This window comes from Nerophis lumbriciformis, linkage group LG22 (assembly GCF_033978685.3).
Source record: "Nerophis lumbriciformis linkage group LG22, RoL_Nlum_v2.1, whole genome shotgun sequence".
In the NCBI taxonomy this organism is placed as follows: domain Eukaryota; kingdom Metazoa; phylum Chordata; class Actinopteri; order Syngnathiformes; family Syngnathidae; genus Nerophis; species Nerophis lumbriciformis.
Window position 1 is genome coordinate 30,101,277 of NC_084569.2, and position 25,553 is coordinate 30,126,829.

Sequence of the window (25,553 nt, forward strand, 5' to 3'; positions counted from 1 at the left end):
GTACACAATTTGATTTCCTATTATGCAGCTCATTTTTATTTGACAGTTATTGAAATATCTTGAGTGACATCATGCACAAAAGTGCACTTTATTTGTTTTAAACTATTGTAGTGGCGTTCTGCACAAAAAGTGCACTTTAATTTAGTCTTGTTTTGATATCTCATCTTAGTGACATCATGCACAAAAGTGCACTAATAGGGTGTTTTAAAATGTCTGTTAATCTTGCACTTTCTGTTTTGAATGTTTGTGCCACTGTTTAATAACAGTTTAATAAATACATTTTTGGGTAAATTGACTTTGTTGTGATTTCCCTCTCTGCATGAAAGTTTAAAATGAGCATATATTAATGCAGTATGAAGAAGAATGTTTTAATGTAGACACATAGAATCATCATACTGCTGTGATTATATGCATCAAGTGTTCATTCAAGGCTAAGGCAAAATATCGAAATATATATATCGTGTATCATGACATGGCCTAAAACTATCGAGATATTAATAAAAGGCCATATCGCCCAGCCCTAGTGTGAATCCATTAAATTTGGTGCTTATCTCAACTTTTGTGAGTAGAATGTATTGTTTTTTGTTGTTGTTTGTATTACCTTTAAGTAAGGGTGTAACGGTACACAAAAAATTTGGTTCGGTACATACCTCGGTTTAGAGGTCACGGTTCGGTTCATTTTCGGCACAGTAAGAAAACAAAATATACATTTTTTGGTTATTTATTTACCAAATTTGCAAAATCTTCCACCAAAAATATTTTTCTTAGTGGAATATTTGATGTGAAGTAATGGGAACCTTGGATAGGTCAATAATTCATAATAACATTGATTTTGATTCAATATTATGTTTTGAGCAATGACAGTTTGAAAGAAAAAAAAACCAGCTTTGTTTTATTAGTCAACATTGCAACTTTTTCTAAATTACATTTAACCTTTAAGCTTTTTTATTTCACTTTTGTTATGTTTTTGTTTATTTTAATAGTATTTTTAGAATGTGCCGTGGGCCTTTAAAACATTAGCTGTGGGCCGCAAATGGCCTCCGGGGGACACTTTTGACACCACTGCTATAGATAATAAAAAATTAAATCTGATAAATCTATGGATAAAAAGCAAAGCCTGGCGACGCATGCGCGGCCGGACATTCGAGGTATTTAAGAAACTCCGCCCGGACAGCCCCGCAAAAGAGGACATGTCCGGTGAAAAGAGGACGTATGGTCAGTCTATCGTAGCCCGGTCGTCGCTGGCATGCCGTGTGTTGTGCCTCGGTGTGCATTATTTACACAACGTGTGGTATGCTACTTAATATGTCCGTGTGGAAACTCGTTCGGTACACCTCCGAACCAAAACCCCCGTACCCAAACGGTTCAATACAAATACACGTACCGTTACACCCTTACCTTTAAGTCAAAATGGGGGCACCCCTCCTGTGCCAAGAATGAAAAATGGTACGTTGGCGTCTACTGCCACATTCTTGTGACTGCACAACACTATGTGGTCGTACAACTACATCGCAGGTCCATCACTCCACATTGTTTTGATACTTTTGTTACCAGTTAAACCTTGCTGGGGGTCTGCACTCTACTTTACGCCAAGTTAAAATAGGAAAGTGCTAACATGTTTTCTTTTAAATTGTTTTGTGCGACGTCACTGATGAATCCAACTGTCGGTCTGAGTACGAGTGTGAACGTTTGTCTCTTAATGTGCCTTGTGATTGATTGTCTGCTGACCAGTCCAAGGTGTCGTCTTTAACCCACGTAGATAGGCCCCAGCTGTCTGCAACCCTGTGTTAGAAAATGTACGTATGTATAGTCTATGATTTCCTGCAGGATGATATTTACTGTATGAATCTTTCCCGTTTAGAGTGGACGAGAGTATGTACCATGCTCTTATCTACGCCACGGTGCTGGAAATGCAGGCCATGATGACTTTCCAGCATGAAGACATTTGCAATGCAGGAGCGACTATGAAGACGGCACAGGAGCTCTGTCAGAGGTCAGCTGTCTCCTCAATTCAAATTAACGTGTGTGCATTTGTGGAACGCTGATAAACACAAATGCTTTGAACTAGGGTTGTACGGTATACCAATACTAATAAAGTACCGCGATACTAATTGATTGAAATCGGTACTATACTGCCTTTGAAAAGTAGCAGTACAGTTCTTTCATCTACGGCAGTGACTACAGAGCCGAGGCGCATGATGTTGAGTGTGTCAAAACACACACACAAAGTGCATACAAGCAATAATCTCTTGGAGAGGAAGAATGTCAAAAAACTACAATTCTACTGGTTAATAAAGAGGGTGGTGAAGTATAGGGATGATGTTCGATAAGAAATTATCGAGTTTGAGCCTATTATCGAATCCTCTTATCGAACCGATTCCTTATCGATTCTCTTATCGAGTCCAGATAGGTTGTTGTATATGGAAAAAAACACAATATTTGGTTTAACAAATCACTTCACATTCTCTACTGCTCGCTACTATAGTATTACCATATCTGAGTTATTGTGCAGAAATGTGGGGAAATAACTACAAATGTGCGCTACATTTGTTAACCGTGTTACAAAAAAGATCAATTAGACTGATACATAATGTTGGATGTAGAGAACATACAAACACTTTATTTATTGAGTCAAAAATATTAAAGTTCGATGATTTGGTAAAATTGCAAACAGCTAAAATGATGTGGAATTAAATGATGGAATGGATTAAGTGAAGAAGGTAAACATTGTACTGAAGTTTAAGAGGTTGTTCAAATGAATAGTGCTTACAAAATACAAAGAAGAAGAATTATGAGAAATACTTTCAACATAATTGAAAATAAGATATTCTTCATCTCAGTATATTAATAATGACTGAATTAATTAATTGCATACTACAAAACTGTTGTATATACTAATTCACAGATATTTTATTATAAAAAGGTCAGTAAATGATGTATATATTTGTATGAAGTGGGAAAGGGGTAGGATAAATAAGCTTTACTTCTTCCTACTCCTGTAAAGTGAAATGATATGAAACTGTGATGTATAATGATGTGGTCGGATCATGTTTTGTTTAGTTATGTTCTGTTAGTTTTGGACTTCCTTAGTTGTTTTGTGCACTTCGGGGGTTTGTTTTAGTCACCATGGTTACTTATGATTTTCACCTGCCTTTTGTATGCGCACCTGTTGCTCATCAGAGACTCTATTTAAGCCTGCCTTTTTCGGTCACTCGTCGTGGCTTCATTGTTTGCATTTGCAACAGTTACGTTGGCATTCTGGTTTTCGAGCTCATGATTCCTGTGCTAAGTTACCTTAGCTTCTAGAATTCCTGTGCTAAGTAAGTTTTTGCTTTAGCTTCTCGTGCGAACGGCACGCTTTCCTTTTGTTTCGTTCCTGTCTGTTGTAATGTGTATGATTTATGAGAAATAAATCATCTCCTACCTGTACGCTTTCGTCCGGAGCCGTCAGTTTTGCGTCCCGGGAACGAACCGCAGCACGCTGCACCCCACCGTGACAAATGACTGAGCTACGTGACGTCATTTCTTGTGATGTCTCATGGGGCATTTCTGGTCGGGACGGGAGTCGTTCCCAGCGATTCGAATAAAGAACCAACTCTTTTTCTTTAGTTGTCTCGATAACGGGTACCGGTTCTCAAAAAGGGATTAGAGTCCGAGGACTCGGTTCTTTTCTTATCGAACAACCGGGAAAACCGGGTTCGAGTATCATCCATAGTGAAGTACAATATGGAGGTATTTGGGCTTCGAAACTAACGAGAATGGTTAAGTAAAGGAAGTGCTGCGCTTCAAGTGTTGCTTTAAAAGACGCCTCGCCAAATGTGGCGATTAGTATTAGCACCTTTGCTTCAAACTTAGGTAAACATTTAAATAATAATCATTCAGATCTGCACAAGGAGTTGAAATAGTGACAGGTTATAATGCCGCCGATTTGTGACAATCTGCTTTCTTGTTAGTTTTGCAGGACACAACCAGACCCATTCATTCTTCTACTGCGCAGTGCAGTGCCACCTCTCTCTCTCTCTCTCTCTCTCTCTCTTTACTCGCCCACTCACTCACTGATGTCACTCAGCCAACACGTTGCCATTCCCTTAAAGCAGTGGTTCTTAACCTTGTCGGAGGTACCGAACCCCACCAGTTTCATATGCGCATTCACCGAACCCTTCTTTAGTGAAAAATAAAAACATTTTCAAATTCAGGGCAAAGTTATGTTTTTTTTAGTGGTGCACAAAATGAACCGTGCATGAACATCACCCTGTTCAAAGAACAAAACCAACACAGTGCATGAACTCACAACAAATTACACACCTGCAACTCAGTGTGACTTCTGCTGTTGCCTTTGAGAGACCAGTTCAGATATGCGTGGCTTCACCTTGGCAAGTGCCACTCTTATGTCATTTTAAATGATAAATGATAAAATAAAATTATTTATTTATTTTCACAGCAAAGTCTGTCCCTTTTCTTCGTTTTCCACCCAGACATACAATACTAGTACAGAACTCATGAAAAACAATATTTTTTGTTATTGTCATTGTAAGTCGGCTAAAACACTTGTATTAGAAAATAATCTCATGGAAATGACATCTGTCAGTTGATTATAATAATAAAACATTTATTTATTTGTTATTTAATCAGGTTTGGGACAGGTATGTTCACATGTGCTCCACTGAATGCTCAAGGAGTTTTTGCATTTGCTCACACATATGGAAAATTAGAGGGAACATTGAGGGTATCCATGATACGCCGATAGGGAGAAGTTTTCATTTACCGGTACACAATGAGTCGGGTGTGTCTTGACCTCCGCGGCGGAGGCTCCGCCGGACCCCTGAAGCCGACTCACCGAACCCCTAGGGTTCGATTAAACCCAGGTTAAGAACCACTGCCTTAAAGACACATACACTACTCTCATAAATTAACCAGCTCCGCTGTTGTGCACATGTAGATACATAACATGTAGATACATAGACGCACACACAGCTGCTTGGCTTGATGCCAAATATTAGCGCAGTTAAAACCCATTTAACGTCAACTAATGCAAGTGCAATGACTGAATTGTGTAACAAATTGTTACAATGTGTGTTTTACCTGCTACATAGGCCGGCATAGCTCGGTTGGGGCGGTATCGCTCGTTTGGTACAGTGGCCGGGCCAGCAACTTGAGGGTTCCAGGTTCGATCCTTGCTTCTGCCATCACAGTCACTGCCGTTGTGTCCTCGGGCAAGACACTTTACCCACCTGCTCCCAGTGCCACCCACACTGGTTTAATTGTAACTTAGAAATCGGGTTTCACTGTGTAAAGCGCTTTGAGTCACAAGAGAAAAGTGCTATATAAATATAATACACTTCACACTAATTCACTAAATGGCTTATCTGTGTACATTCATCCATTTGTTTTTAATACTTACTAGTTATAATTGTATTTTGCTTAAAGCACAGGCCAGGAATGGCAACCATAAATCATGAAGCATTTAATATAATGTCAATAAAGCGTTTTATTATATTCTAACCTAATCCTTGATTATGGCAGACTATATGTAGTACGGAAAATTGTAAATTGCTCTTTGAGTGCAACAAGAAAAGCCCAATGTGTTTAATGCCTTTTAATTTATATTTTAACCTTCTAAAATTGTTCTTTGAGTGCAATAGGAAACTTATGTTAATTGTACTGTAAGATTTTCTGTTAAAATAAAGCCAATATTGAAATTTTTTGTAGTTCCCTTTATTTTGAAAAGTATCAAAGTATCGCTATACATTTGGTATCGGGACAATCCTACTTGGTACCAGTGCATGTAATACTGCTGCTGTATAGTCATGTCACTGCTCACTCTGCTGTTTGGACCGCACGTATCCTCTATTGTCATTCTATAAACCTGCTCTAACATTGATACTTACCTACGTTCAGGCCATGTCCACACGGATACCTAATAAACACATACTTATTTCTGCGTTTAGGCCTCTTATCCACACGTAGACGCATACTTTAAATACATACAGTACTTTAAAAACGCAGACTTTTGCAAACGCTGGCCAAAGTGTAGAGTTCCAAAACTCTCCGCTTAGCGTATGCGTGTACACGGCACAAATGGAGACTTGTGACGACGTGACTGTTGTGCGCTGTCGTTTCCAAGCTCAACAAAACACACTATAAGAACATTTACTGTATGTTTGAACTACGGATGTCCGATAATATCGGGCTGCCGATATTATCGGGCGATAAATGCTTTAAAATGTAATATCGGAAATTATCGGTATCGGTTTCATAATTATCGGTATCGGTTTCTAAAAGTAAAATGTATGACGTTTTAAAACGCTGCTGTGTACACGGACGTAGGAAGAGGTACAGAGTGCCAATACCTTAAAGGCATTTCCTTTGCGTGCGTGCCGTCCGAGTCACATAATATCTACCGGCTGTTCTCATCATGAATTAATGCAAGGCATACTTGGTCAACAGCCATACAGGTCACACTGAGGGTGGCCGTATAAACAACTTTAACACTGTTACAAATATGCGCCACACTGTGAACCCACACAAAAACAAGAATGACAAACACATTTCGGGAGAACATCCGCACCGTAACACAACATAAACACAACAGAACAAATACCCAGAATCCCTTGCAGTACTAACTCTTCCGGGACGCTACAATATAAACCCCTCCGCTACCAACTACCCCCACCCACCCCAACCACGCCCACCTCAACCTCCTCATAGTCTCTTCCAAGCTGCTGTTTGGATAGATAGATAGATAGATAGTACTTTATTGATTTCTTCAGGAGAGTTCCCTCAGGAAAATTAAAATTCCAGCAGCAGTGTACAGAATTGAGATCGAATTTAAAAAGAAAAAAGTAAATAATGGGGGTATGAATGGAAACAGAATAGAAAAATATTACAATAAGAATAAAAATAAAAAGCAACAATGAGAATAAAAATATAACAGTAAAATAAGAATAAAACAAGAGAAACTAGGCAGTAGAGACCATGTTATGAAAAAGTATTGCACTGTTATTGTTTTGAGGCATGTTAAAAAAAATAATGCACTTTGTGACTTCAATAATAAATATGGCAGTGCCATGTTGGCATTTTTTTCCATAACTTGAGTTGATTTATTTTGGAAAACCTTGTTACATTGTTTAATGCATCCAGCGGGGCATCACAACAAATTGAGGCATAATAATGTGTTAATTCCACGACTGTATATATCGGTATCGGTTGATATCGGAATCGGTAATTAAGAGTTGGACAATATCGGATATCGGTAAAAAAAGCCATTATCGGACATCTCTAGTTTGAACGTAAACATGCTATTTTCACTCAACATTAAAAAAAAAAAAAAAGACACATCAAAATGGCCTTTGCGACACTCCCGCCAGCGCTAATGACAGTCAGCTGTTTTGGATACGATCGCTGTCGAACCTCCAGCTGATGAGACAACTTTGACAAGCAAGACTTTTTGCTTTGTGTCATAAGAAAAGTGCAACATTATCTCGTGTTTTTAGTAGAGATGTCCGATAATGGCTTTTTTGCCGATATCCGATATTTTGATATTGTCCAACTCTTAATTACCGATACCGATATCAACCGATACAATATATACTGTCGTGGAATTAACACATTATTGTGCCTAATTTTGTTGTGATGCCCCGCGGGATGCATTAAACAATGTAACAAGGTTTTCCAAAATAAATCAACTCAAGTTATAGAAAAAAATGCCAACATGGCACTACCATATTTATTATTGAAGTCACAAAGTGCATTATTGGTGGGCGGGGTTGGGGGGCGGGGGGTTGAGGTGGGGGGCGGGGGGTAGGTGCTAGCGGGGGGTGTATATTGTAGCGTCCCGGAAGAGTTAGCGCTGCAAGGGATTCTGGGTATTTGTTCTGTTGTGTTTATGTTGTGTTACGGTGCGGATGTTCTCCCGAAATGTTTTTGTCATTCTTGTTTGGTGTGGGCTCACAGTGTGGCGCATATTTTTCCAGGCTCCTGATTGGACAAAATGTGCATGACAGCAGGTGTATGCGTTTGTGTGTAGACATAGACAGTTTTTAAACTCCACTTAGACTTAGACCAACTTTAATGGTCCACAAGGGAAGTTGTTCCACACAGTAGCTCAGTTACTAAGGATGGAAAGGATAAGGATGGAAAACAAAAGGTATAAAGTCGACTGAAAATGTGTGGATGGAGATTGTTTTTGACCCCAAATACAGTACAGGCCAAAAGTTTGGACACACCTCCTCATGCACAACACAACTGATGGTCCCAACCCCATTGATAAAGCAAGAAATTCCACTAATCAACCCTAAAAAGGCACACCTGTGAAGTGAAAACCATTTCAGGTGACTACCTCTTGAGGCTCATCAAGAGAATGCCAAGAGTGTGCAAAGCAGTAATCAGAGCCAAGGGTGGGTATTTTGAAGAAACTAGAATATAAAACATGTTTTCAGTTATTTCACCTTTTTTTGTACATAACTCCACCCCAAAAGGGACAAGCGGTAGGAAATGGATGGATGGATGGAACTCCACATGTGTTCATTCATAGTTTTGATGCCTTCAGTGACAATCTGCAATGTAAATAGTCATGAAAATAAAGAAAACGTGTCCAAACTTTTGGCCTGTACTGTATGTGTTTTTGAAAGTCTCTGTGTTCGTGTGGACATGGCCTTATATATATACTTTCGTCTAATGTTTCAGGTTCCGGCGGAAATCCCAGGGTTTAGTAAACAAGTCAGCGGGCGAGCCACTCACTGAAGGTAAAAACAAAAATTCCACTTCACCTCCACACTTTTAATTAAAATGGGGAAAATTGTTTAGTCAATAATTATGGACATAACCTATTTTAGCGTTGCTTAATTTGCACTTGTTTGTAGTGATTGGTTTTGTGAAGAACTTTGGACACCTTTTAAGGTGTGTTCGGGCCTAATTGTTTTGGTGGCCACATTTCCAACAAGCTAAGGACTGGGGGATTGGACTTCTCCCTTCACTATCAGTCTTATTTCGTACATTCCAGAGAACCGGCGTCTTCTACTGTACAGTTGACATTTAATTTTGGTCTATTCATTTTGTCAGATGTACAGAGTGCTCTGCTGTTTTTACGCATCTTCTGAAAAACACTGAGTCCCTCAGAAGTTTTTAGAACCGAACTCGTGAGCCACCAGTTGAATAGCCCAAGTGAGGAATAAGAGAGGACCTCAAATGAAAACTTTAGAAACACCACTAATGTAACTAAAGAAATTGGACGAATGACTACTGACTGCATCTGAAGTAAACAGGCTACAGCAACACCTTACAGGGTTTCCCCTTAACGTATTTGATTTTTTTTAGCTTTTATTGCCAATTTTATGCTAACAGGCCCAATTCCAATTGCCAGTTTTATGCTAACAACGGGCCCAATTTGAATTGCCAATTTTATGCTACCAACAGACCCAATTCCAATTGCCAACTTTATGCTGACAACATGCCCAATTCCAACTGCCAATTTTATGCTAACAACAGACCCAATTTGAATTGCCAATTTTATGCTAACAACGGGCCCAATTCCAATTGCCAACTTTATGCTAACAACAGACCCAATTCCAATTGCCAACTTTATGCTAACAACGGGCCCAATTCCAATTGCCATTGTTATGCTAACAATGGGCCCAATTCCAATTGCCAACTATATGCTAACAACGGTCCCAATTTGAATTGCCAATTTTATGCTAACAACAGACCCAATTCCAATTGCGAACTTTATGCTAACAATGGGCCCAATTTGAATTGCCAATTTTATGCTAACAACAGACCCAATTCCAACTGCCAACTTTATGCTAACAGGCCCAATTTGATTTGCCCAATTTTATGCTAACAACGGGCCCAATTCAAATTGCCAACTTTTTGCTAACAACGGGCCCAATTCAAATTGCCAATTTTATGCTAACAACGGGCCCAATTTGAATTGCCAATTTTATGCTAACAATGGGCCCAATTCCAATTGGCAACTTTGTGCTAACAACGGGCCCAATTCCAATTGCCTACTTTATGCTAACAACGGGCCCAATTCCAATTGTCAATTTTATGCCAACAACGGGCCCAATTCCAATTGCCAACTTTATGCTAACAACATGCCCAATTCCAATTACCAATTTTGTGCTAACAACGGGCCCAATTCCAACTGCCAATTTTAAGCTTACAACGGGCCCAATTTGAATTGCCAATTTTATGCTAACAACAGACCCAATCCATTTGCCAACTTTATGCTAACAACGGGCCCAATTCCAATTGCTGACTTTATGCGAACAACAGTTCCAATTCCATTTACCAACGTTATGCTAACAACAGGCCCAGTTCCAATTGCCAATTTTTTGCTAAAAACGGGCCCAATTACAATTGCCAATTTTATGCTAACAACATGCCCAATTTCAATTACCAATTTTATGCTAACAACAGGCCCAATTCCAACTGCCAATTTTATGCTAACAACGGGCCCAATTTGAATTGCCAATTTTATGCTAACAACAGACCCAATCCATTTGCTAACTTTATGCTAACAACGGGCCCAATTCCAATTGCTGACTTTATGCGAACAACAGTTCCAATTCCATTTACCAACGTTATGCTAACAACAGGCCCAGTTCCAATTGCCAATTTTTTGCTAAAAACGGGCCCAATTACAATTGCCAATTTTATGCTAACAACAGGCCCAATTCCAATTGCCAACTATATGCTAAAAACGGGCCCAATTCCAATTGCCAACTTTATGCTAACAACGGGCCCAATTCCAATTGCCAATTTTATGCTAACAACGGGCCCAATTCCAACTGCCAATTTTATGCTAACAGGCCCAATTTGAATTGCCAATTTTATGCTAACAACAGACCCAATTCCATTTGCCAACTATATGCTAACAATGGGCCCAATTCCATTTGCCAACTTTATGCTAACAACTGGCCCAATTCCAATTGCCAATTTTATGCTAACAACAGACCCAATTCCATTTGCCAACTTTATGTGCTAACAACAGGGCCAATTCCAATTGCCACCTTTATGCTAACAACGGGCCCTAAGCAAAATTATCTGCCAATAGAACAAGAAAATTTGGCTTGTCAAGACTTTCCAAAACAAGTAAGATTAGCTAACCTCAATGAACCCAAAAATACCTTAAAATAAGTATATTCTCACTAATAACAAGTGCACTTTTCATGGTAGAAAAAAAAAGAGACCTTTTTGCTCAATATGCTGAAAAATATTCTTAAATTAAGTAAATGCTGGTGCCATTATCTTGACGTAATGATATGCGCTCTGCATTTACATTTCTTGAAACCAGCAAACTTATACTAAAAACGAGTTTATTGTTCTTAATGGAAAGGCAACAAGGCAACATCTTGTTACTCTCGGGGTCTCCTAGCCGCTCATGCAAATCATATTGTCTAAAAATAAAGTTTTCCATCGATAACATGACATCATCACGCCAAGTGCGTGCTCTTGCAGTCAATTAGCGCGCATATATACAGCCCAGCCCCCGGCCAAAATTTTTTTTATTGTAATTTTGAAGAATTTATCTGAATGTGCATGAACTATTTCTGTTCAAAATTGTTTGAAATGTCAAATGTTTAAATATTAACTGTCAGTTTACTGTACTGTGCCAACTGTACTACTATATGAGTACGTATTTTCTATTGTTTCATTGAACATAAAACAGCAAAGTCCATTTGGCTGTCATCCGTTTTAATTATGAGACACATTCGTGTCAAAATCATGATTTTTTTTTTCATGCTTGAAGTAAGAATTGATTACTTTAAAAAAGTAGTTTTATACTTGTGAGTGTTGATGACTCAGCTTTGCAACAGTTGATATTCTAGTTTCAAGCATGTTTTACTCAATATAGGTCATCAAATCTCAAGCTGTAATATCTTACTGGGATCATTTAGGACCAAAACCCTTAGAACAAGTAAAACACTAACATCAAATCTCCTTAGTGAGAAGAATTATCTTATCAGACAGAAAATAAGCAAATATCACCCTTATTTGAGATATTTAATCTTACTTAGATTTCAGTTTTTGCAGTGTACTTTGAGCATCCCAATACAATTTGGTTTGTTCATTTAAATGAATGAATGAATTCAGTTTGGTTCAAACTAAGAATGTCATTGTAGTTTGGAAGGCCGCCAGAGCAATTTGACTTTATTCTCCGAGATTTTTCACGTGAAGTGAGAAATGTATATCAAAATAACTTTGGCTTAATTTTTCTAGTAAGCTAGAGGTGTCTAAACAAAATATTTTAAGTGGCTGAAGGCATATTCAGAACATAAAATTGGGCGAACATCTTGATTTTACATCAAAACTCTTTGCTTTGTCAACTCTAACTAAAAGTGGAGATGTTTTTAAAAAAAAGAATGTTTAACTTTTAAGCATATCCAGGTATTGTGTAGCACGTAGTCCAGTAAACAACTGGCGATGAATATTGCATAAATAAATAGCTGCCATCATTACTGCGTTTTTCCATTTTTCTGTAATAGGACATTTTTAAGCCATGCACATTAATTTTTTGTGGTCATTATTCCTCAATATTCTTCCACAGAGCAGCTCCATGCTGAAGTGTGCTATGCAGAATGCCAACTCCAAAGGGCAGCTCTCACCTTCCTTCAGGTGCAGTACAATGATGCACTATATATGTTGCTAAATACCTCTGCATTTACAAGCAGAACACTAAATGGTACGATGACAGCATTTAATATTCCGTTTGCAGGATGAGAATATGGTGAGTTTTATCAAAGGCGGGATCAAAGTACGAAACAGTTACCTGATTTACAAGTAAGTAGCCTTACATACAATTATGTGACCAATGTCTTGGCTATGATCTTCACTGGGGTTCAACAAACTTAACCAGCAAGACACAAAAACATAACAAAGTTTATACACTTTTGAAAGTTGTAATTTTTGTTTTAAATAATTTTACAAGTAATAGAATCCATACATGCACACACAAGCTCCATCTTCTTTGCTTTCATCCCGCTCATCCAATCAGCAGTTAGTACTCAGCCTGTACACATTCACGGCCTCACAGACAGTGAAAATGATTAAAAAAACTCTTCCGAAAAGAGCCACAACAAGTAGATTTCGATCATTGGATTTTTGGCTTGATACCTACGATTGTGCGGCAGTCATAACCTAGAAAATTCCCGCGGAAATGTTGATGGGCCTGCTATGTTTTCCCTGAAACACTGGCCTAGGGTCGGTCAAATCTGGCATAACTCAGATACAGCGGCAAGTATCCAAAACCATGATTTTTAGGTTAAAACATATAAAATTAGCTAAAAAAACTAGCATAAAACATTAGCATGCTAAAACGTTACAGAAAAAAGATAACATATCAAAATGCATTATTTGTAGGCGTAAACATACAAAATTAGCTAAAAATCTAATATAAAATTTTAGCTAGCTAATTTAAAAGATATTAGCATACTTCCAAGATGGCGCAAAGTATCAAAATTCATAATTTTTAGGGTTAAACATACAACAATAGCTAAAAAGCTTGCAAAAAATGTTAGTATGCTAACATTCTCACAAGTATGCTAACAGTTAAAGTACGTTAACTGTTAGTATACTTGCTAAACAGCATCGGGTATCACAAACCATCATTTATTAGGTTTAAACATACATAATTAGCTAAAAAGCTAAGATAAAACGTTAGCATGCTAATATAACAGACGTTAGCATACTTCTAAGATGGCGCAAAGTATCAAAAATCATGATTTTTAGGATAGGAACATAAAATGCTAATAAAAAATTTAAAAAAATAAAAAAGAAGCTAAAAAACACGTTAGCATGCTAACATTTAGCATACTTGCTCGACAGCAGCAAGTATCACAAACCCATCCATCCATCAATCCATTTTCTACCGCTTATTCCCTTTTGGGGTCGCGGGGGGCGCTGGAGCCTATCTCAGCTACAATCGGGCGGAAGGCGGGGTACACCCTGGACAAGTCGCCACCTCATCGCAGGGCCAACACAGATAGACAGACAACATTCACACTCACATTCACACACTAGGGCCAATTTAGTGTTGCCAATCAACCTATCCCCAGGTGCATGTCTTTGGAAGTGGGAGGAAGCCGGAGTACCTGGAGGGAACCCACGCAGTCACGGGGAGAACATGCAAACCATGATTTTTATATTTAAACATACAACATTGACTAAAAAGCCAGCATCAAATGTTAGCATGCTAATATAAGAGCCATCAGCATACTTCCAAGATGGTGCCAAGTATCACAAACCATGATTTTTAGATGTAAACATAAAAATGTTACTAAAAAGATAGCATAAAATGTTAGCATGCTAATATAAGAGCCATTAACATTCTTCCAAGATGGCGCCAAGTATAACAAACCATGATTTTTCGGTATAAACATAACAAATTAACTAAAAAGATAGCATAAACCGTGCTAATATCTGGGATGTTAGCAGACTTCCAAGATGACGCCAAGTATCAAAAATCAGGATTTCTAGGTTGAAACATACAAAATTAGCTAAAAAGCCAGCATAATATGTTAGCATGCTAATATAAGATCCATTAACATTCTTCCAAGATGGCACCAAGTATCAAAAATCAGGATTTCTAGGTTGAAACACACAAAATTAGCTAAAAAGCCAGCATAAAATATTAGCATGCTAATATAAGAGCCATTAACATTCTTCCAAGATGGCGCCAAGTATAACAAACCATGATTTTTAGGTTGAAACATAAAAAATTCACTAAAAAGATAGCATAAACCGTGCTAATATCTGAGATGTTAGCAGACTTCCAAGATGACGCCAAGTATCAAAAATCAGGATTTCTAGGTTGAAACATACAACATTTGCTAAAAAGCCAGCATAATATGTTAGCATGCTAATATAAGATCCATTAACATTCTTCCAAGATGGCACCAAATATCAAAAATCAGGATTTCTAGGTTGAAACATACACAATTAGCTAAAAAGCCAGCATAAAATGTTAGCATGCTAATATAAGAGCCATTAACATTCTTCCAAGATGGCGCCAAGTATAACAAACCATGATTTTTAGGTTGAAACATAACAAATTAACTAAAAAGATAACATAAATCGTGCTAATATCAGAGATGTTAGCAGACTTCCAAGATGACGCCAAGTATCAAAAATCAGGATTTCTAGGTTGAAACATACAAAATTAGCTAAAAAGCCAGCATAAAATGTTAGCATGCTAATATAAGAGCCATTAACATTCTTCCAAGATGGCACCAAGTATCAAAAATCAGGATTTCTAGGTTGAAACATACACAATTAGCTAAAAAGCCAGCATAAAATGTTAGCATGCTAATATAAGAGCCATTAACATTCTTCCAAGATGGCACCAAGTATAACAAACCATGATTTTTAGGTATAAACAAAAAAAAAAGCTAAAAACATAGCATAAACCGTTAGCATGCTAACATTAGCATGCTAATATCAGAGATGTTAGCAGACTTCCAAGATGGCGCCAAGTATCAAAAATCAGGATTTCTAGGTTGAAACATACAAAATTAGCTAAAAAGCCAGCATAAAATGTTAGCATGCTAATATAAGAGCCATTAACATTCTTCCAAGATGGCACCAAGTATCAAAAATCAGAATTTCTAGGTTGAAACATACAAAATCAGCTAAAAAGCCAGCATAAAATGTTAGCATGCTAATATAAGAGCCATTAACATTCTTCCAAGATGGCGCCAAGTATAACAAACCATGATTTGTAGGTATAAACATAAAAAATTTACTAAAAAGATCGCATAAACCGTGCTAATATCTGAGATGTTAGCAGACTTCCAAGATGACGGCAAGTATCAAAAGTCAGGATTCCTAGGTTAAAACATACAAAATTAGTTAAAAAGCCAGCATAAAATGTTAGCATGCTAATATAAGAGCCATTAACATTCTTCCAAGATGGCACCAAGTATAACAAACCATGATTTTTAGGTTGAAACATAACAAATTAACTAAAAAGATAACATAAATCGTGCTAATATCAGAGATGTTAGCAGACTTCCAAGATGACGCCAAGTATCAAAAATCAGGATTTCTAGGTTGAAACATACAAAATTAGCTAAAAAGCCAGCATAAAATGTTAGCATGCTAATATAAGAGCCATTAACATTCTTCCAAGATGGCACCAAGTATCAAAAATCAGAATTTCTAGGTTGAAACATACAAAATCAGCTAAAAAGCCAGCATAAAATGTTAGCATGCTAATATAAGAGCCATTAACATTCTTCCAAGATGGCGCCAAGTATAACAAACCATGATTTGTAGGTATAAACATAAAAAATTTACTAAAAAGATCGCATAAACCGTGCTAATATCTGAGATGTTAGCAGACTTCCAAGATGACGGCAAGTATCAAAAGTCAGGATTCCTAGGTTAAAACATACAAAATTAGTTAAAAAGCCAGCATAAAATGTTAGCATGCTAATATAAGAGCCATTAACATTCTTCCAAGATGGCACCAAGTATAACAAACCATGATTTTTAGGTTGAAACATAACAAATTAACTAAAAAGATAACATAAATCGTGCTAATATCAGAGATGTTAGCAGACTTCCAAGATGACGCCAAGTATCAAAAATCAGGATTTCTAGGTTGAAACATACAAAATTAGCTAAAAAGCCAGCATAAAATGTTAGCATGCTAATATAAGAGCCATTAACATTCTTCCAAGATGGCACCAAGTATCAAAAATCAGGATTTCTAGGTTGAAACATACACAATTAGCTAAAAAGCCAGCATAAAATGTTAGCATGCTAATATAAGAGCCATTAACATTCTTCCAAGATGGCACCAAGTATAACAAACCATGATTTTTAGGTATAAACAAAAAAAAAAGCTAAAAACATAGCATAAACCGTTAGCATGCTAACATTAGCATGCTAATATCAGAGATGTTAGCAGACTTCCAAGATGGCGCCAAGTATCAAAAATCAGGATTTCTAGGTTGAAACATACAAAATTAGCTAAAAAGCCAGCATAAAATGTTAGCATGCTAATATAAGAGCCATTAACATTCTTCCAAGATGGCACCAAGTATCAAAAATCAGAATTTCTAGGTTGAAACATACAAAATCAGCTAAAAAGCCAGCATAAAATGTTAGCATGCTAATATAAGAGCCATTAACATTCTTCCAAGATGGCGCCAAGTATAACAAACCATGATTTGTAGGTATAAACATAAAAAATTTACTAAAAAGATCGCATAAACCGTGCTAATATCTGAGATGTTAGCAGACTTCCAAGATGACGGCAAGTATCAAAAGTCAGGATTCCTAGGTTAAAACATACAAAATTAGTTAAAAAGCCAGCATAAAATGTTAGCATGCTAATATAAGAGCCATTAACATTCTTCCAAGATGGCACCAAGTATAACAAACCATGATTTTTAGGTATAAACATAAAATATTAACTAAAAAGATAGCATAAACTGTTAGCATGCTAACATTAGCATGCTAATATCAGAGATGTGAACAGACTTCCAATATGCTGCCAAGTATCCAAAATCATGATTTCTAGGTTGAAACATAGAAAATCAGCTAAAAAGTATGCCAACAGCGTGTTAGCTATTAGCATACTTGCTTGACAGCACTGGGAATCACAAACCATGATTTTTAGGTTTAAACAGAGGTGGGTAGAGTAGCCAGAAATTGTACTCAAGTAAGAGTACTGTTACTTTAGAGATTTATTACTCAAGTAAAAGTAAGGAGGAGTCACCCAAATATTTACTTGAGTAAAAGTAAAAAGTATGTTGTGAAAAAACTACTCAAGTACTGAGTAACTGATGAGTAACACACACACACATATATATATATATATATATATATATATATATATATATATATATATATATATATATATATATATATATATATATATATATATATATATATATATATATGTATATATATATATACATTGATATATACATTGATATATACAGTATATAATTTATATGTATTTATTTTGCTGTTTTTGTTTACATGTTAAAGATGTTTTAATGAATATACATGCATGTTTAACATATAGATTCCTTTCTTTCATGAAGACAAGAATATAAGTTGGTGTATTACCTGATTCTGATGACTTGCGTTGATTGTAATCAGACAGTAGTGATGATAACGTCCACGTTTTCAAATGGAGGAGAAGAAAAGTTCCTCCTTTCTGTCTAATACCACATGAAAGTGGTGGGTTTTTGGCATCTTATTTGTACAGCTTCCATATTCGTTTTTATACACTTTACAAGAAATATATTGGCGTCAAACTCCTTAACTTGCTAGCTTGTTTGCGCTGGCTTTTGGAGACTCTTGTTTTGAAAGCGCAGGCGCGATGGAGCGGCACTTTTATTGTGAAGACAGGAACTGTGCAGTCAGTCTTTAGGCTTTTGACGGGATGTACGGTTGAAATAAAAAAGTATCATTTTTCCTTCACACTTTTGATTGATTGATTGGAACTTTTATTAGTAGATTGCACAGTACAGTACATATTCCGTACAATTGACTACTAAATGGTAACACCCCAATAAGTTTTTACACTTGTTTAAGTCAGGTCATGTGACCACCTGGCTCTGTTTGATTGGTCCAACGTCACCAGTGACAACATCTGATTGGTGGAACGAAGTGAAACGTCACCAGTAAGGCAGGCATTTTGAAGGTCTGTCTGACAGACCAAAACAAACAAAGCGTGCATTAACAGATCGATAAAAATTAGTAGTGAGTAGCGAGCTGAATGTAGATAAAAGTAGCGGAGTAAAAGTAGCGTTCCTTCTCTATAAATATACTTAAGTAAAAGTAAAAGTATGTTGCATTAAAACTACTCTTAGAAGTACAATTTATCCCAAAAGTTACTCAAGTAGATGTAACGGAGTAAATGTAGCGCGTTACTACCCACCTCTGGGTTTAAACTACATTTCCAAAAAAGCTAGCATAAAACATTTGCATGCTAATACAAAATAAGCTAGCAAAAAAATGTTAATGTTCTGTGCAGCAGACTTCTAATTATGTAACCGAGGGTTTATATATGTCGCCTATACTGTATAAAACTACAAAATAACAAACACGGAGGCTCCAGTTTTACACGAGGACCACTTTATTTCCTTTCTTTCAAAACCTTCGCTCCACTACAACGTGTCACCACTTCCGCTCTTAGCGCCTTCAAAATAAGAGCTCAAGGCATACACTTTATAACAGCTTATAACAGGAACTAAACATCACAAAGAGGCAAGCCCATAAAAATAGGTTAGAATTACCGTATTTTTCAGAGGAAAAGTCGCTCCGGAGTGTAAGTCGCACCGGCCGAAAATGCATAATAAAGAAGGAAAAAAACATATATAAGTCGCGTTTTTTGGGGAAATGTATTTGATAAAATCCAACACTAAGAATAGACATTTGAAAGGCAATTTAAAATAAATAAAGAATAGTGAACAACAGGCTGAATAAGTGTACGTTATATGAGGCATAAATAACCAACTGAGAACGTGCCTGGTATGTTAACGTAACATATTATGGTAAGAGTCATTCAAATAACTATAACATATAGAACATGCTATACGTTTACCAAACAATCTGTCACTCCTAACCGCTAAATCCCATGAAATCTTATACGTCTAGTCTCTTACGTGAATGAGCTAAATAATATTATTTGGTATTTTACGCTAATGTGTTAACAATTTCACACATAAGTCGCTCCTGAGTATAAGTCGCACCCCCGGCCAAACTATGGAAAAAACTGCGACTTATAGTCTGAAAAATACGGTATATTAAAAAAAAAAAAAATTAGATTCATGTATGATTCATATTTGTAACATTTTGCAGTCAGTTTATGTTAAACCAACTTAAAAATATTTTTGACATTTCGTCTTCCAGAGACTTGCATACCTACGTCAATTCTCAAAGGTATCTCAAAGGACCCAGCCATGTTCATTTAGAGGGTGGAATCTCTTTTGGAATCGGAGCATTCAATCTGGTAATATGTCATATTTATTCAAGCATCACTCCAGATACACCCTTTGTGTTAGTATATGTTTTTTCTTACTGTGCTTGTCTTTTTTCCCCACAGACCCTTTCGTTGTTTCCTCCACGAATATTAAAGGTTTTGGAGTTTGCAGGGTTCTCCGGAGACAAGGTGTGACATGTCGACTCCTGTTCTGCTAGCACAGTGAATGTCAGTTGATGTATTGTATTTTTCGGAGTATAAGTCGCTCCGGAGTATAAGTCGCACCGGCCGAAAATGCACAACAAAGAAGAAAAAACACATTTATAAGTCGCTCTGGAGTATAAGTCGCATTTTTTGGGGAAATGTATTTGATAAAAGCCAACACCAAGAATAGACATTTGAAAGGCAATTTAAAATAAATAAAGAATAGTGAACAACAGGCTGAATAAGTGTACATTATATGAGGCATAAATAACCAACTGAGAACGTGCCTGGTATGTTAACGTAACATATTATGGTAAGAGTCATTCAAATAACTATAACATATAGAACATGCTATACGTCTACCAAACAATCTGTCACTCCTAATCGCTAAATCCCATGAAATCTTATACGTCTAGTCCAGTGGTTCTTAACCTGGGTTCGATCGAACCCTAGGGGTTCGGTGAGTCGGCCTCAGGGGTTCGGCGGAGGTCAAGACACACCCGACTCATCGTGTAAATAAAAACTTCTCCCTATCGCCATATTACGGATACGGCAACAGCAGAAGTCAGACTGATTTGCAGGTGTGTAATTTGTTGTGAGTTTATGCACTGTGTTGGTTTTGTTGTTTGAACAAGCTGATGTTCATGCACGGTTCATTTTGTGCACCAGTAAAAAAACATGGTAACACTTTAGTATGAGGAACATATTCACCATTAATTAGTTGCTTATTAACATGCAAATTAGTAACATATTGGCTCTTAACTAGTCATTATTAAGTACTTATTAATGCCTTATTCGGCATGGCCTTATTGTAACCCTAACCCTCTAACCCTGGCCCTAACCCTCTTACCCTCACCCTAAACAAATAACTCTAAATTAAGTCTTTGTTACTTAGAATATATTCCCCTAGGGTCCAAAAAACTCTAAATTAGAGATGTCTGATATTATCGGCCGATAAATGCTTTAAAATGTAATATCGGAAATTATCGGTATCGGTTTTTTTTATTATCGGTATCGGTTAAAAAAATTATTTTTTTTTAAATTAAATCATACTTGCCAACCCTCCCGGATTTTTCGGGAGACTCCCGAAATTCAGCGCCTCTCCCGAAAATCTCCCGAAATTCAAGCGGAGCTGGAGGCCACGCCCCCTCCAGCTCCATGCGGACCTGAGTGACGTGTTGACAGCCTGTTCACACGTCCGCTTTCCCACAATATAAACAGCTAATGATAGAGGGCGAGTTCTTGGTTTCTTATGTGGGTTTATTGTTAGGCAGTTTCATTAACGTCTTCCCAGGGCGGTAACAACACACAACAACAGCAGTCAAGTTTTCGTCTACCGTAAAGCAGTTCGTCTGCCGTAAACAGCAATGTTGTGACACTTTTAAACAGGACAATACTGCCATCTACTGTACATGCATATGTGACCCACCCATAATGTGTCACATTTTTGTGTTGAATTATTTATTTTATTTTGTGGTTTGAATTCGTTTTTGGAGCTGTCATTACACATTTATCAGTATTCACATTGGTCAGTAGGGGGCAGTAGGGCGTTTCTTCCCAATTGAATGCTATCACCTGCAGACCGGAAGTGTCTTGTCATGATGAGCGCGACCAGTCTGTGAACAATTGAAACGTCCTGTGTGCTTTTTCCTCCTGTATAACAGGTTAGTTTTGGTGAATCAACTCACTGAATAATATCCATGTGATCTTTATAAGTCCAAGTACACATTCTGATGGTGGAGCCTAACTCTAAAGTGTTTATGAGTTGTAGTTTGTATTTGTGAATGAATCCAGTGCACAGCTGCAGTAATCAATACAAAAAGGCGACGTGAGTGCGCAATGTTTATATAGGAACTTCTGATCCTAATTCAGACTCCCAAATTAGAGCTCCCGTTTTCTTATTGATTTTATAATGTATATTTGTATAATGTGTGTGTTCTGAAATAGTGACAGAGAATAGAACAAGGATGGACAATTCAACCCTTAACTCAACAATGAGTAGATGAGTGTTATGTGTGTGTATGTGTGTAAATAAATGAACACTGAAATTCAAGTATTTATTTTATTTATTTATATATATATATATATATGTAATAAAAAAAAAATATATAGCTAGAATTCACTGAAAGTCAAGTATTTCTATATATCTTAAGCACGCCCCCAACCACGCCCCCCGCCCACCCCCGACCACGCCCCCACCCCCCACCTCCCGAAATCGGAGGTCTCAAGGTTGGCAAGTATGAATTAAATCAACATAAAAAACACAAGATACACTTACAATTAGTGCACCAACCCAAAAAACATCCCTCCCCTCATTCACACAAAAGGGTTGTTTATTTCTGTTATTAATATTCTGGTTCCTACATTATATATCAATATATATCAATACAGTCTGCAAGGGATACAGCCCGTAAGCACACATGATTGTGCGTGCTGCTGGTCCACTAATAGTACTAACCTTTAACAGTTAATTTTACTCATTTTCATTAATCACTAGTTTCTATGTAACTGTTTTTATATTGTTTTACTTTCTTTTTTATTCAAGAAAATGTTTTAAATGTATTTATCTTATTTTATTTTATTAATATTTTAAAAAAGGACCTTATCTTCACCATACCTGGTTGTCCAAATTAGGCATAATAATGTGTTAATTCCACAACTGTATTTATCAGTATCGGTTGATTTCGGTATCGGTTGATTTCGGTATCGGTAATTAAAGAGTTGGACAATATCGGAATATCGGATATCGGCAAAAAGCCATTATCGGACATGCCTACTCTAAATTAAGTCGTTGTTACTTAGAATATGTTCCCCATACTAAAGTGTTACCAAAAACTTATAATTTTGTCTTGAAATTTTATTTTTCCCTTAAGAAGGGTTCGGTGAATGCGCATATGAAACTGGTGGGGTTCGGTACCTCCAACAAGGTTAAGAACCACTGGTCTAGTCTCTTACGTGAATGAGCTAAATAATATTATTTGATATTTTACGGTAATGTGTTAATAATTTCACACATAAGTGGCTCCTGAGTATAAGTCGCACCCCCGGCCAAACTATGAAAAAAACTGCGACTTATAGTCCGAAAAATATGGTACATTAAATGCATCTTTCAAAGGAGTACGGTTTGTCCCTGCTGGATGACGGCGCGACGGCGCTGAACCTGCGCTCCATGCTGTGTGCTCTGCTACTGCTTTGCTACTACACCTTCCTCACGTTCATATTAGGTATGGCTGCTGCTCATGCGCATTGCCCCAAAATATCTGTAAGATGTAACATGCCATCTCCGTCATGTCTCTTTCTCTCAGGAACAGGAGAAGGACACGTGGTAGAAGCTGAAAGGCTGCTAAAAACCTTCAGGGTCCGCTATCCACAGGTGAGTATTTGGCACAATACCAATATTTATAAAGTTGACAGAAACCTCTTATTAGCACCCTGTTCACATTTAGGGCCTGATCTACTTAGATCCAAATATAAAACCCAAAACCAGTGAAGTTGGCACGTTGTGTAAATGGTAAATAAAAACAGAATACAATGATTTGCAAATCCTTTTCAACCTATATTCAGTTGAATAGACTGCAAAGACAAGATACTTAATGTTCCAACTGAAAAATGTTGTTACTTTTTGCAAATATTAGCTGATTTGGAATTTGATGCCTGCAACAGGTTTCAAAAAAGTTGGCACAAGTGGCAAAAAACACTGATAAAGTTGAGGAATGCTCATCAAACACTTATTTGGAACATCCCACAGGTGAACAGGCTAATTGGGAACAGGTGGGTGCCATGATTGGGTGTAAAAGCAGCTTCTAGGAAATGCTCAGTCATTCACAAACAAGGATGGGGCGAGGGTCACCACTTTGTGAACAAATGCGTGAGCAAATTGTCGAACAGTTTAAGAACAACATTTCTGAACCAGCTATTGCAAGGAATTTAGGGATTTCAACATCTACGGTCCGTAATATCATCAAAAGGTTCAGAGAATCTGGAGAAATCACTGCACGTAAGTGATGATATTTGATTTGATTTTTATTAAGGATCCCCATTAGCTGGTTGCCTCAACAACCCACTATTCTTCCTGGGGTCCACAATTCAATACAATTACAAGTAAAAGCATATAATTATAACTACACAATACTGAAAAAAATAAAAGCATCAATAAGAAAACAAGATATTACAGACTTTTAATCCCTCAGGTGGTACTGCATCAAAAAGCGACATCAGTGTGTAAAGGATATCCCCACATGGGCTCAGGAACACTTCAGAAAACCACTGTCAGTAACTACAGTTGGTCGCTACATCCGTAAGTGCAACTTAAAACTCTACTATGCAAAGCGAATGCCATTTATCAACAACACCCAGAAACGCCGCCGGCTTCTCTGGGCCCGAGCTCATCTAAGATGGACTGATGCAAAGTGGAAAAGTGTTCTGTGGTCTGACGAGTCCACATTTCAAATTGTTTTTAGAAAATGTGGACGTCGTGTCTTCCGGACCAAAGAGGAAAAGGACCATCCGGATTGTCCTAGGCGCAAAGTTGAAAAGCCAGCATCTGTGATGGTATGGGGGTGCATTAGTGCCCAAGACATGGGTAACTTACCGGTACACATCTGTGAAGGCACCATTAATGCTGAAAGGTACATACAGGTTTTGGAGCAACATACAAACCCTGTTTCCATATGAGTTGGGAAATTGTGTTAGATGTAAATATAAACAGAATACAATGATTTGCAAATCCTTTTCAACCCATATTCAATTGAATGCACTACAAAGACAAGATATTTGATGTTCAAACTCATAAACTTTATTTTTTTTTTTTTGCAAATAATAATTAACTTAGAATTTCATGGCTGAAACACGTGCCAAAGTAGTTGGGAAAGGGCATGTTCACCACTGTGTTACATCACCTTTTCTTTTAACAACACTCAATAAACGATTGGGAACTGAGGAAACTAATTGTTGAAGCTTTGAAAGTGGAATTATTTCCCATTCTCCGCTGTCGTATTTTACGCTTCATAATGCGCCACACATTTTCGATGGGAGACAGGTCTGGACTGCAGGCGGGCCAGGAAAGTACCCGCACTCTTTTTTTACAAAGCCACGCTGTTGTAACACGTGCTGAATGTGGCTTGGCACTGTCTTGCTGAAATAAGCAGGGGCGTCCATGAAAAAGACGGCGCTTAGATGGCAGCATATGTTGTTCCAAAACCTGTATGTACCTTTCAGCATTAATGGTGCCTTCACAGATGTGTAAGTTACCCATGCCTTGGGCACTAATGCACCCCCATACCATCACACATGCTGGCTTTTGAACTTTGCGTCGATAACAGGCTGGATGGTTCGCTTCCACTTTGGTCCAGATGACACGATGTCGAATATTTCCAAAAACAATTTGAAATGTGGACTCGTCAGACCA

General features: G+C 37.4%; 1 protein-coding gene across 1 annotated transcript in view; it reads left to right on the forward strand.

Annotated features, from left to right (window-relative positions):
- Positions 1-25,553, forward strand: part of LOC133615232 (tetratricopeptide repeat protein 39A) — a 77,006-nt gene that overhangs the window by 24,697 nt on the left and 26,756 nt on the right. The window contains exons 3-10 of the mRNA XM_061973656.2: positions 1,862-1,993; positions 8,686-8,744; positions 12,551-12,618; positions 12,719-12,783; positions 19,873-19,972; positions 20,066-20,131; positions 23,262-23,370; positions 23,452-23,519. Coding sequence (XP_061829640.1) covers positions 1,862-1,993; positions 8,686-8,744; positions 12,551-12,618; positions 12,719-12,783; positions 19,873-19,972; positions 20,066-20,131; positions 23,262-23,370; positions 23,452-23,519 — 667 coding nt within the window. The remainder of the gene's footprint in view (positions 1-1,861; positions 1,994-8,685; positions 8,745-12,550; positions 12,619-12,718; positions 12,784-19,872; positions 19,973-20,065; positions 20,132-23,261; positions 23,371-23,451; positions 23,520-25,553) is intronic.